At 40.3% G+C, this 14167-nt stretch overlaps 1 protein-coding gene and 1 long non-coding RNA gene across 4 annotated transcripts in view; both read left to right on the top strand.

The window, feature by feature from the left end:
* LOC310733695 overlaps positions 1–14167 on the top strand; it is a 94972-nt gene that overhangs the window by 18502 nt on the left and 62303 nt on the right. The gene's annotated exons all lie outside the window — the stretch shown is intronic.
* The window catches only part of kcnn1b (potassium intermediate/small conductance calcium-activated channel, subfamily N, member 1b), a 66434-nt gene that overhangs the window by 28071 nt on the left and 24196 nt on the right, over positions 1–14167 (top strand). For all 3 annotated transcript variants that reach the window (XM_083554885.1, XM_083554886.1, XM_083554887.1), the window contains exon 3: positions 8208–8630. In XM_083554885.1, coding sequence (XP_083411011.1) covers positions 8208–8630 — 423 coding nt within the window. The remainder of the gene's footprint in view (positions 1–8207; positions 8631–14167) is intronic.

Here is a 14167-nt window from a genome sequence, read left to right as displayed (position 1 = left end):
ACACTCCATTTTCAGCAGGAGCAGTGAAAGAGAGCAGGACGATGAAACGAGGTTCAGATCCAACATCTGTAGACAACCGAGAGTCAGCAGGAGAAATTTTTTTTGGAGAAGGTTAAATTTGGCCTTTTACAAACCCATCCGAGAGTATTTACATGTACAAGATCATCAGTGTTATCATCATGTTCCTGAGAAACCTTGTGTCAATGCAGAGCTGGAATGGGAAGAACTCAGGTTTTGCCTACACTCAGATTGGATTCATTCCATCTGTTAGTCTGATCTGATGTCAGATTTTGGACGGTTTGTTTAATCTGATGCATTAGTCTGACTACTTTTGCCACAAAAACAATCGCTGATCGTGATCTTCAGTTGCAGCATCAAACACCGTCGTGTGTCACGAGTGAGGATTCCAACATCAGTTTGAGAAGCTGATTTTAGAAACAAGGTTTGGACGAGATTCCGGATGTGACATGTTTAAAGTGTCCAGAATGGCTTTTACCACAACGCAGCAGTGAGAACATGAGACTACAAACCAAATCTTACTTTCTCCTAAAATAGAAATATGAGCTTCATCAAATCTGTGATCTGTAATTCAGTTGTATAAATAAGTGTGTGTGACTCTGGATAAGGGCATCTGCCAAACGCCATGTATGTGAAGGTGGTATCAAAAGGTTTGGAGATTTGATCTGTTGTGAAAAGTCTTTATTTGTCTACGTTTCCACACGATCACCTTTAAAATTTCCTGCACAGCAATACAGCTCCTAGTGTTCTTCTGGAACGTGTCCTGAAAGTCTTCTTTTTTAAGGGTCTCAAGCACCTTCTGTGATTCGTGCCGGATCTCCACAATGGTGTCAAAACTGGGATCTGGATCTTCATCTTGGGGAAGAGGGTGAAGTCCACAGGAGCCAAATCTGGCGAGTTGGTGTGGAAGCGAGATCATGTTGTTTTTGGAGAGAAACTCACGTGTGAGGAGGAGCTCGGTGACGTGGTGCACACGTGATCAGATCATTACCAGTTGCACTGCTCCAGATGTACACAGGACAATGGGGTTTTTTTTTCGCACACTGACTTCTGAAGGTCGGTGCTCCCTGTGACTGTGCCTGCAGCCTTGTGCTGCCATCTGCTGCCGTGTTACAAAACTAGTCTCGAAACTTTTTGGTATCACCTCATGCATGTGAAGTTTCATTGTAAATTTAAAGCCATATGTACGGAAATAAGAAAAAGAGGAAGGAGGGATTTGTTTCTTCTGCAAAATAAACTGGAGGTAAAGTGTAAAAAACACTGGGTTTGAAATGACATCATGTCTTACAGAAGTGATTTTACTGTAATTGCATTTGGTCCTGGATCTCCAACAGAAATAGATGGATGATAAACCGGATTCAGGGATGTGCTGCACATGAGAGCAGATGAGTTCAATTTCCTCTTATTGGCTCATTTCTCAGCTCGGTTTTTATCTGCTTAATGTAGAGGAGCTCACACTGAATGATTCACTGAGAAATTCCACCATTCCGGCCTGAGAAGATTACATCAGTGAACTGTAGATGCAGATCATTGAGTAATTTATGAACAGATCATTCAGGATTATCCAAAAATACCACTCCTGAACACACTTAAAACGAATAAAAAGGAATCCTGATCGAATGGAACGTTGGTTCCTTTAATCTGCTTTGAGGTTTCAGCTCCACTGCTTCATATTTGGTACATGTGCAATATAATAAAGGTTCTCTGTAGGTTCTCCTGAAAGGTTTTGTTTTCAGGCAAAAAGTTTTTATGCAGAAATCTACAAATCGGGTTTTACTTCCAGAGAAGGTTTTACAATGGTGGAACACTCAAACCTCCAAGAAACTTCAGAGGAACCTTAGAAGAACATATTTGTGTTATATGTTTTAGATGTTAGATTATCCGTAGTTGTGTGTCGTGGGTTAGTTTTGTGAAGTTTTAATTTATTTAAAAAAGAAATATGGACTCTTTCTGTTTTATAAGAGAAAGAAAGGAGGAGATGTTTTGGCAGGTCTGTAGCGTGCTGAGCGTCTGGCAGAGGAGCAGATTTTGACAGGGACTTTGTTAACTACTCGTATTGATCTTTGCAGCTTTCTCATCAGACACGCCAGTCTCTGCTCGGTGGAGAACTGCTCCGAGGTTCTGCTCTCTTCTCTTCATTACGCTCTGCATTGCTGTGGAATAAATGCTGCGTTCACTCACCACACAACAAAAGTCGCATTCGTTTTCTTAACGCAGGACCTGCAGATATCTACAGAGAGCTCTAAACGCTTGTGAAGGAGCAGAGAGATACACGACTCGGACGTCCTCGAGCTGCCAATCACATCTTCTCAGAGTTACTGGGAAATAAAGGAGTGAGGACGAAGCGACTGGAGCTCTGCTGGTGCTCTGCTGCCTCGGTGCTATTGTTCCGCTCAGGCCATGCGCCTGGTTTTCTGATTGCATTAGCGCCTGTGCTGCATGCTAACGGAGGATTCTGCAGATACTGGAGAGAAGGAGGAAGGAAGGAGGGAGGGAGGTGAGACGAGACAAGCAGGGAGGAGGGAGAGAGTTGGATGTTAGATATGCACTCGGTTGTCATGTGAGCAGGTAGCCATGTGGAAATGTAGCTCGGCGTGCTTCAGATAGCTCCCTGACATGCCTTCAGAGCTCCGACGCAGAAGAAGGAAGTCATCGTGATTCGTTCTACATTCTTAGAAGGCTTTAGAAAGGTTCCTCAAGGGTTCTCAAGAGGGAACAGGGTTTCCAAAGTGCTTTTTTATTTTCTCCCTTCTCACCATGGAGAGAACTTCAAAGTTCCTCTCATATGGAGGAGTTTCTGCTGTACGTTTATGCTCTCATTCATTTTATGGTGCTAGAACATGATTTAGATTCGTGTATAACATGAAATGTGTAGCTTTTTTTTCTCATTTTCTCCCTCGTATGATTTTACCATCAGTTTTCTTTGAAGCTCACCAGGTTTGTTTCGTGTCTCGATGGAAATGCTTATGACAAAGAGATGAGACCCGTAATTTTCTATTATTTTTAAATCCCTTTACAGTTCATTTGGTGAAGTGGGCGGAGCTTAACAGCTTATTTAAATTCGGAAAAGCTTTTTATCTTTTACTGGAAAATAACGTGCTGTTATTAAAAAACAACATCTTTTTGTAATGTAAATTGTTTGTGAGGCCGTAGCTTAGTGGTTGGATTTTTTATTCCAAAGTCCGTTGGTTCAAATTCCATTCAACCCAATCTGCCACTCCTGGGCCCCTAAACAAGGCCCCTAACCCCATAGCTGCTCAGTTGTATCACTCTGGATGAGGACGTCTGCCAAATGCTGTAAATGTAAATCCAACAATAAATCAAGGAAACACACAACTACAGCACAAAAACACAATACACAACTGCAGCACAAACACACAACACACAACTGCAGCACAAACACACAAACATTCAATTTGCATTGTGCTTGTGCGGTACTTGTGTGTTGTGTGTTTGTGCTGCAGTTGTGTATTGTGTGTTTGTGCTGTAGTTGTGTGTTGTGTGTTTGTGCTGCAGTTGTGTGTTTGTGCTGTAGTTGTGTGTTGTGTGTTTGTGCTGCAGTTGTGTGTTTGTGCTGTAGTTGTGTGTTGTGTGTTTGTGCTGTAGTTGTGTGTTTGTGCAGTACTCGTGTGTTGTGTGTTTGTGCTGCAGTTGTGTATTGTGTGTTTGTGCTGTAGTTGTGTGTTGTGTGTTTGTGCTGTAGTTGTGTGTTTGTGCTGTAGTTGTGTGTTTGTGCTGCAGTTGTGTGTTTGTGCTGTAGTTGTGTGTTGTGTTTATGCTGCAGTTGTGTATGGTGTGTTTGTGCTGTAGTTGTGTGTTTGTGCTGTAGTTGTGTGTTTGTGCTGCAGTTGTGTGTTTGTGCTGTAGTTGTGTGTTGTGTGTTTGTGCTGTAGTTGTGTGTTTGTGCTTTAGTTGTGTGTTTGTGCGTAGTTGTGTGTTGTGTGTTTGTGCTTTAGTTGTGTGTTTGTGCTTTAGTTGTGGACCTTTGCAGTGTTCTCTATGTTTGCAGGGTGTTTACGGTGTTTGTGGTGTCATCTGTTTTTGCAGTCTTCTCTGTGTTTATGGTGTTCTCTGTGTTTGCGGTGTTCGTGGTGTTCGTGGTGTTCTCTGTGTCTGTAGTGTTTGCAGGGTGTTCATGGTGTCTGCGGTGTTTGTGGTGTTCTCTGTGTTCACAGAGTTTGCGGGGTATTCGTGGTGTTTGCTGTATTCATGGTGTTATCTGTGTTCTCAGGGGTGTTTGCTGTGTTTGTGGTGTTCTCTGTGTTCGCTATGTTTGTAGACCTTCGTGTTGTTCGCAGTGTTTGCTGGGTGTTTGCGGTGTTCGTGGTGTGGTTGTTCATTTCACTAAGAGGCGTGAACGTTATCTCGCAGTGGCAGTGAAGCACGGGGACGAAGTTGTCAGGTGTTGGTTTGTGAGCTGTTTATAGTGGAGGATTCATTTATTGGCCGGTGTTTAATTCCAGCAAAACCTTTAACACTGCTTTAGACGTTCACTCTGTATTTACATTTATTCAACACTTCTGCTCTAAAAACAGATCATGTGGCATCCGATGTGTTCACTTTACTGCACAGACAGACAGACAGACAGACAGACAGACAGACAGACAGACAGACAGACAGACAGACAGACAGACAGATAGATAGATAGATAGATAGATAGATAGATAGATAGATAGATAGATAGATAGATAGATAGATAGCAAAATGCAAATAGCAAAATGAAGAGTGAAGATAAATAAATAAATATATGTTCAGCGTGTAATATAAAAACTACAGCAGTCAGAAATGTGCGGAAGCTGTTGGGTGTTTAAAACAAATAAATATAAATATGAATATAAATATATATATATGTATATAAATAAAGGCTCTGGCAGTATAAAATGTGCAGGAGCTGTTGAGCAAATACACAAGAATAGATATAGATATTAAATGATATTAGTGTGTGTGTGTGTAGAAAATGTGCTTTTATACATTTATAATATGGAAAATGTATCTTGTTGTCTGTAAATAGTTTTGAATCGTTTCTCGTATAAATGCTGAAGTCCAGGTCAGGAATCTTCTCTACACTGCCTTCGAGGTTTCGGCCGTCCTGAGTATCAGCTGAAACCCAACTGAAATTCATCATCATCATCATAAATAAGCTTAAAATAATACAGGGAAAAACACCACAGTATAAACAACCTTCAAACACAAAATATACACATTCAATAAAATCCATTAATAAAGGTCATTTTTGTTTATTAATTGTGTAGATTTTCACATTTATCTTAATATATCTGCAGCACTCGATCTGTGACATCACCACTGTGTGTGTGTGTGTGTGTGTGTGTGTGTGTGTGTGTGTGTGTAATTCAGATAGTTATTGTATTTGTAAGTACTGTGTGTTTGTGTTGTTATGTTGTGTGTTTTTGTCGGTAGGGAATGAAGCTAAACTCCAGCTTACTTCACTTTTGTGTATTAAATGGAAGAGTCTTTTGTTGTGTGTGTGTGTGTGTGTGTGTGTGTGTAATTCAGATAGTTGTTGTATTTGTAAGTACTGTGTGTTTGTGTTGTTATGTTGTGTGTTTTTGTCGGTAGGGAATGAAGCTAAACTCCAGCTTACTTCACTTTTGTGTATTAAATGGAAGAGTCTTTTGTTGTGTGTGTGTGTGTGTGTGTGTGTGTGTAATTCAGATAGTTGTTGTATTTGTAAGTACTGTGTGTTTGTGTTGTTATGTTGTGTGTTTTTGTCGGTAGGGAATGAAGCTAAACTCCAGCTTACTTCACTTTTGTGTATTAAATGGAAGAGTCTTTTGTTGTGTGTGTGTGTGTGTGTGTGTGTGTGTGTGTGTGTGTGTGTGTGTGTGTGTGTGTGTGTTTCCTGATCCATCTGCTGCATGTTTTGAGAACAGTGTTCTGTCTTTGTTCTCTCTGTGCTTCTGTGTGCATTTTAAAAATGGAGACTAATTTCTTATGAAATTTCCTGCTGCTAATCGATGGCACTTGGCTCAGTGTCGCTCGCTGCAGAAGAGCTCATGGGCCAGAACCTTCTTCCTGAAATGAACCTCAGGAACGAGCTGAACTTCAGGTTTCATCACATGTATCTGAGGTTCTTTATCTGTTCTTTCGAATGGTGGTGGAATTTGTGTGATTCGCACCTACGATGGGGTGAAACTCGCTGTGGTCACGTGACTGGCGTGAAGTGTGGAGGTGTGGAATGACGTGGACTGAGATGCTGTGGCTGTGGGCTTTTTTTCTTTTTCCCTTCCAGATGTTGTAGTTCTCTTTATACAACACGAGACATCGATCACTAAACAATCTCAGACTCCACACACACACACACACACACACACACACACACACACACACACACACACACACACACACACACACACACATGGAATGTAAATGTTTATTTCAGGCTGTGTGAAGAAGAAGAAGCTCTGAGAAACAGAGAAGTTCATTTGTAAAATAGTTTCATGAAGAAAACATCACAAGTCATTTTCAGTTTAAAATCTACATTAATTATCAGATTCTGTTTCTGAATAAAGAGAAAATACGCTGTATGGACAAATGATTATGGATGCAGGAGATCCATTAGATCACTATGTGCTTTATGAACATCCTGTTCCACTAATAAGCTCCACTCCTCATTCACTAGATTATGTGTAGATTTGTGCTCATGCAGTCACCAGAGTGTTAGTAAAGTCAGGTGATGATGTAGGTGAGAAGGTGAGGAGGTTCTGGTGTGAAGTCAGTCTTCATATTGATTCATGTTCATTAGGGTTAGAGCTCTACAGCAAGAGATCTTCCACTCCAACCCATGAAAAGCGGATCTTCATAGAGCTGGATTTATTTGCTGGAACAGGTTTGGGTCTCCTAGATCAAGTGAAGGGAAAATTTCATGCCCCTGCATCCAAAGATGTCGGATACAGTTGTGTTTGGAAAAAAAAGAACCACATATGGCTGGAAAAATTGGGTGTCCCAATACTTCTGGCCAACAGATTAAAAAAAAAATGTGTTTCTGCAGTAAACGTGTTCTTAAAAAAAAAAAAAAAAAAAAAAAAGAAGGAAATGAACATGTTTTTAGGACACCAATGTCAAAGAGCTCGGTTTTTATTACTATATAATATGCTACATTTTAAACATACAGTCATTTTTTATAAATATATATAATTAATAATAATAATAATATGAAAATAGAATGACTGTTAAATTCGGTGATTTTCTGATGTTTATTATTACTGTATATTTTTGCTGGGTTTAAAGTTGATTGTTTTTCTAAAAGCTTTGACTTTGTTCACATTAATATGAAACTGTGTATAAAATGCAGATTCCACACTGATGTTTAAAGTGGATTCAGGAACACGGAGAGTTTTCACGAAGTTTCCTGAAAGCTATTTGTTGATATTGAAGTCGAATGCAGTGATGTTTGAAGCTGTTGTACGAGAGGAAAGTGTTTTGGTTAACAATGGCCTTTAGGTCACTGGTGACACTTTACTGGCTATCCTGCTTTCTGAGCTAGCTAATTAGCTAAGTGTCTGTTAGCCTGCCAGATACTGATAACAGAGTATCAGAAGATAGTTACAGAAGACGCCACAATAAATAAAAAAATCAATAATTTAAAACCCGCTGGAGCGAGACGTCGTCTCGGCCTGGAACACCGCAGCATTCGTCCTCTTAAAGCTAATCATTAGCCTGCTGTTAATCAGATGAGTTCCACAGAGACGAGGAACATCCTCACATATATCCACCTACATGTGAAAAATCATTTAACGGTCAAATATTCAATTTCAGGTGTAAAGTGAGTTGTATAGTGTAGTTTTAAATATATTTTATTATTTAATATAGAGATTTGGTGCATTTTTTTAAAAAAACATTTAAAAAAAGTAGTGTAACATCAGAGTTTTAACGTCATAACAGTCTACGCATTTACGTTCTGGCTTAAAACCTGAGAACCCTCAAATATCCTGAATCTTTCTACTCTGTATGAGGAACCTACTGTAGGTGAGTCTGCTGACTCAGCACCTTCTTGGTGTCCAGATTTTAAACCTAGAGAAAACCCTGCCAGAAACGTAAATTTGTAGATCTTTAGAAACTCTGACAAACATTTAATTGTACCTGGAGTTGTGATTGTACAAGTGTGTGACCCCGAGTGTGTGTGTGTGTGTGTGTGTGTGTGTGTGTGTGTGTGTGTGTGTGTGTGTCAGGTGAGTGCGGATGGCAGCAGGCTGAGCCATGCTTGGTCGCGCTCTTCGCTGTCGCCCAGCGGCCCCGCGCTCCCTCAGATAGCCATGAACAGCTGCAAGTACAATGGCGGCGTGGTGAGACCGCTGGGCAGCAGGAACCTGGCCGATCTGGACTCGGAGACACAGCCGCTGCAGACACTTCACACCTCCGGCCTCGAGGTTGTAGTGTCAAAGGGTAACGGAGACGAGCCAGGCAAGCCGCTGCATGAGGATGCCGGCAACGCACCGCACAAAAGGAACAAAGACATTGGCTACAAGCTCGGCCACAGGAGGGCGCTGTTTGAAAAGCGCAAGCGCCTCAGCGACTATGCCCTCATATTCGGCATGTTCGGCATCGTCGTCATGGTGACGGAGACAGAACTCTCTTGGGGGGTTTACACAAAGGTAAGCAGCAGCAGTGTAAAACACACACACACACACACACACACACACACACACACACACACACACACCTGCTCTTGTAACCATCTACACAAAGGTGTAAAAAAGATAAAGGAAAGATAAACAGTGGGCTCTGTTTAATGAAGTGGGCGTGGCCTGTGTTACTGACTGCTGCTGATGTCATGTTGTTGCCCTTATTAGGCAGGACTGAGACTTGCCCCTCAGGTGTAATATTGATCTTTCCCTGCTAACGAATTAACAATAAATAATCTCAATTAAGTATAGAATTACCCAGAACTGTTTCGTGTCATGGGATTTACATGTAAACGACTCGGACATCACCACAGCAACCAGGTTTCTGTAGGACGTCTGTCTCTCTATCACAGACACTAAAGCTGTGCAGATGAACCCTGAGAGCAGACAGACATTAGTGTCACCTGTCAGAAACAATAGAATAGACTTTATTTGTCACATATACATTATAGTGAAATTTGTTCTTTGCATATCCCAGGTGGATCAGAATCTGGGCTCAGAGCACAGGGTCAGACATGATACAGTGCCCCTGGAGCACAGAGGGTTAAGGGCCTTGCTCAGGGGCCCAAGAGTGACAGCTTGGCTATACCAGGGGTTAAATCCTCAACATTCCGATCAATAACCCAGAGCCTTAACCACTGAGCTACCACTCCCCCTAGTAGTAGTGGTGTAGTGTAGTGTAGTGGTGCAGTGTAGTGTAGTGTAATATAGTGGTGTATTGTAGTGTGGTGTAGTGTAGTGTGGTGTAGTGTAGTGTAATGTGGTGGTGTAGTGAAGTGTTAATCATGGTGTAGTGTTTTGTAGTGTACTGTAGTGTAGTGTAGTGTAGTGTAGTGTAGTGTAGTGTAGTGTAGTGTAGTGTAGTGTGATGTGATGTAGTGTAGTGTAGTGTGGAGTAGTCTAGTGTAGTGTAATATGGTGTGGTGTAGTGTAGTGTGGTGTGGTGTAGTGTACTGTAGTGTAGTGTAGTGAAGTGTAGTGTAATGGTGTATTGTAGTGTAGTCTAGTGTAGTGTAGTGTAATGGCATATTGTAGTGTAGTGGTGTAGTGTAGTGTAATCTAGTGTAATGGTGTATTGTAGTGTAGTGAGTGGTGTAGTGTAATGTACTGTAGTGTAGTCTAGTGTAATGGTGTAGTGGAGTGGAGTCTAGTGTAATGGTGTAGTGTAGTCTAGTGTAGTATAGTGTAATGGTGTAGTGTAGTCTAGTGTATTGGTGTAGTGTAGTGCTGTCTAGTGTAATGGTGTAGTGTAGTGCAGTCTAGTGTAATGGTGTAGTGTAGTGCAGTCTAGTGTAATGCTGTAGTGTAGTCTAGTGTAGTATAGTCTAACGGTGTAGTGTAGTGTAGTATAGTGTAATAGAGTAGTGTAGTGACGTGTGGAGTAGTGTAGTGACGTGTAGTGTAATAGCATAGTGTAGTGTAGTATTGTGTAGTGTAATGGTGTAGTGTAGTGTAGTGTAGTGTAATGGTCTAGTGTAGTGTAGTGTAGTGTAGTGTAATAGCGTAGTGTAGTGTAATGTAGTGTAATGGTGTAATGTAATGGTGTAGTGTAGTGTAATGGTGTAGTTTAGTGTAGTGTAGTGTAATGGTGTAGTGTAGTGTAATGGTGTAGTGTAGTGTAGGCTAGTGTAATGGTGTAGTGTAATGGTGTAGTGTAGGGTAGTGTAGTGTAATCGTGTAGTGTAGGGTAGTGTAGTGTAATGGTGTAGTGTAGTGTAGGGTAGTGTAGTGTAATGGTGTAGTTTAGTGTAGTGGTGTAGTGTAGTGTAGTGTAGTGTAATGGTGTAGTGTAGTGTAATGGTGTAGTGTAGGGTAGTGTAGTCTAGTGTAATGGTGTAGTGTAGTGGTGTAATGTAGTGTAATGGTGTAGTGTAATAGTGTAGTGTAGTGTAATGGTGTAGTGTAGTGTAATAGTGTAGTGTAGTGGTGTAGTGTAGTGTAATGGTGTAGTGTAGTGTAATGTAATGGTGTAGTGTAGTGTAGTGTAATGGTGTAGTGTAGTGTAATGGTGTAGTGTAGTGTAGTGTAATGGTGTAGTGTAGTGTAGTGTAATGGTGTAGTGTAGTGTAGTGGTGTAGTGTAGTGTAGTGTAGTGTAATGGTGTAGTGTAATGGTGTAGTGTAGTGTAGTGTAATGGTGTAGTGTAGTGTAATGGTGTAGTGTAGTGTAATGGTGTAGTGTAGTGTAGTGTAGTGTAGTGTAGTGTAGTGTAGTGTAGTGTAATGGTGTAGTGTAGGGTAGTGTAGTCTAGTGTAATGGTGTAGTGTAGTGTAATGGTGTAGTGTAGTGTAGTGTAGTGTAATGGTGTAGTATAGTGTAGTGTAATGGTGTAGTGTAGTGTAGTGTAGTGTAGTGTAGTGTAGTGTAGTGTAGTGTAATGGTGTAGTGTAGTGTAGTGTAGTGTAATGGTGTAGTGTAGTGTAGTGTAGTGTAGTGTAATGGTGTAGTGTAGTGTAGTGTAATGGTGTAGTGTAGTGTAGTGTAGTGTAGTGTAGTGTAGTGTAGTGTAGTGTAGTGTAATGGTGTAGTGTAGTGTAGTGTAGTGTAATGGTGTAGTATAGTGTAGTGTAATGGTGTAGTGTAGTGTAGTGTAGTGTAGTGTAGTGTAGTGTAGTGTAGTGTAGTGTAATGGTGTAGTGTAGTGTAGTGTAGTGTAATGGTGTAGTGTAGTGTAGTGTAATGGTGTAGTGTAGTGTAGTGTAATGGTGTAGTGTAGGGTAGTGTAGTCTAGTGTAATGGTGTAGTGTAGTGTAGTGTAATGGTGTAGTGTAGTGTAGTGTAATGGTGTAGTATAGTGTAGTGTAATGGTGTAGTGTAGTGTAGTGTAGTGTAGTGTAGTGTAGTGTAGTGTAGTGTAATGGTGTAGTGTAGTGTAGTGTAGTGTAATGGTGTAGTGTAGTGTAGTGTAGTGTAATGGTGTAGTGTAGTGTAGTGTAATGGTGTAGTGTAGGGTAGTGTAGTCTAGTGTAATGGTGTAGTGTAGTGTATTACAGAGTACGTGGAAAGTTTTCACAGCTCATCTTTTTTCCACATTTTTTTATGTTACAGCTTAATTCCTATATTGATCAAATTAATTATTTTCCTTAAAATTCTACAAACAAAACCCCATAATGACAATGTGAAAGAAGTTTGTTTGAAATCTTTGCAGATTTATTAAAAATAAAAAAACAAGTGCATAAGATAACATCTTTTCCTCAACACTTTGTTGAAGCTCCTTTGGCACCAATTACAGTCTTAAGTCTTTTAGCTTAAGTCTTTTAGAGTTTGATGCTACGACCTTGGCACCTTTTTTGGGGCAGTTTCTCCCATTCCTCTCTGCAACCTTTCAAGTTCCATCATGTTGGATGGGGAGCAGTGGTGCACAGCCATTTTAAGATCTCCAGAGTTGTTCAATCAGGTTCAAGTCTGGACTTTGGTCAATGGACATTCACAGAGGCATCCTGTAGCCACTCCTTTGTTATCTTGGCTGTGTGTTTAGGGTCGTCGTTCTGTTGGAAGATGAACCATCGCCCCAGTCTGAGGGCAAGGACGTCTCTGTACATTGTTGTATTCATGTTTTCCTCAATCCTGAATAATGTCCCAGTTCCTGCTGTTGAAAAACATCCCCACAGCATAATGCTGCCACCACCATGCTTCAATGTAGGGATGGTATTGACCAGGTGATGAGTTGTGCCTGTTTCCCTCCAGACATGACTTTTGACATTTAGGCCAAAGAGTTACATTTTTGTTTCTCATGGTGTGAGAGTCTTTCAGGTGCCTTTTTGCCCATTTCCAGGTGGTCTGTCATGTGCCTTTTTACTAAGGAGTCGCTCTATCTGGCCACTCTACCATACATGCCTGATTAGTGGAGTGCTGCAGAGATGGTTGTTCTTCTGGAAGGTTCTCCTCTCTCCACAGAGAAACACTGGAGCTCTTTAAGAGTGACCATCTGGTTCTTGGTCACCTACCAGACTAAGGCCCTTTTGCCCTATCGCTCAGTTTGGTCGGGCAGCTCCGCTCTAGGAAGAGTCCTGGTGGTTTCAAACCTCTTCCATTTACGGATGATGAAGGCCACTGTGATCAATGGGACCTTCAGTGCTGCCTCACCCAGATCTGTGCCTCGATACAGTCCTGTCTCTGGGGTCTACAGAAATTCCTTGAACTTCATGGCTTGGTTTGTGCTCTGACCTAGGGATCTTCTATAGACAGGTGTGTGTGTATCTCCACATCATGTCCAGTCAGCTGAATTTACCACAGGTGGACTCCATTCAAGTTGAAACGGTTTTTTTTTTGTTTATTCTTTTTAATTAATTTGCAAAGATTTTAAACAAACTTCTTTCATGTTGTCATTATGGGGTATTGACTGTGGAATTCTGAGGAAAATAATGAATTTAATCCATTTAGGAATAAAGCTGTAACATAACAATGTGGGAAAAGTGAAAAGTTTTTTTAGCTGTTGTGTAGATTATTTTGTGTAATTGAATAACTAAAAAGCTGTTTCGGGTTTTTTTTAGTTTAGGTAAAAGCACAGATTTTATAGCTGTGTAGATGCACAAACACAAGGAGCTAAAATACAACATGGCAGTTTACAGACTGTCTTCCTTCACAACACAATCTTTATTCATCACAACCCGGAATGAAAGACAGAATAAATGGAGTGAGTTTTCTCCTCCACACAGCTCTCCAGTTTCCTCCACACTTACAGTACAGCTGATGATGTAATGAGTTTGTGGTGTATAACATGCTGTTTTATATCATATATTTTATAATGTTTTATGAAAATGTTAACAGTAAAGAAGTGTTAATATATTCGAGTATAATAGGAGTAAACGTCAGTGTGTGTGAATGTTAGTCACTAATCTAAGAAATATTTTGCCAACTTGTCATATTAGAATTGAATATTTCAATCTGTATGTAAACGGAAGCATATGAGCTGAAGCGTGATGTGATGCTGACAGCGTTCTGATAAACATCCTCAAGGGACTCCTTTAAAACTCTGAGTAAAGCAGTAAATATAGATTATTCTGATTCAGTGAATCCACTGGGGTAATATGGGATGTCTTAAATGTCGAAAAAAAAAATCAATAAGGCCAGTAAAAGCGTTTGTGTTGTGTGGGATGGACAGATTCCATTCTGTTTTACTCTGCAGAAGAGTGGAAGTACGACATGACTCCATTCGAGAGGAACACTGAGGACTGCAATCTCCTGATCTAAAATAATGAGAAAAATGATTCCTGTTGTAATAACTGACTTCCTGTCTGATGGATGATCTTTAAAAAGACTAAACATGGCAGGGTTTATCAGTGAAATATGTCTGGAGTTACTCAGGAAGTCTTTTATCAGGAAGCTGAAATATATAAATAATAAATAAATAAATAAATAAATAAATAAATAAATAAATAAATAAATAAATAAATACAGTGAATTACTCAAATAAATTAATTAATTAATTTAATAATTTTACAAGCTTCATCAATATATCATTCAACTAAATAAATATACACAAAAACATACTTAAATATTATAAA

The sequence above is a fragment of the Silurus aristotelis genome (genome assembly GCF_946808225.1).
Source record: "Silurus aristotelis genome assembly, chromosome: 11".
Lineage (NCBI taxonomy): Eukaryota > Metazoa > Chordata > Actinopteri > Siluriformes > Siluridae > Silurus > Silurus aristotelis.
Note: the sequence above shows the minus strand (reverse complement) of the source record. Positions and strands in the feature narration are given on the sequence as shown.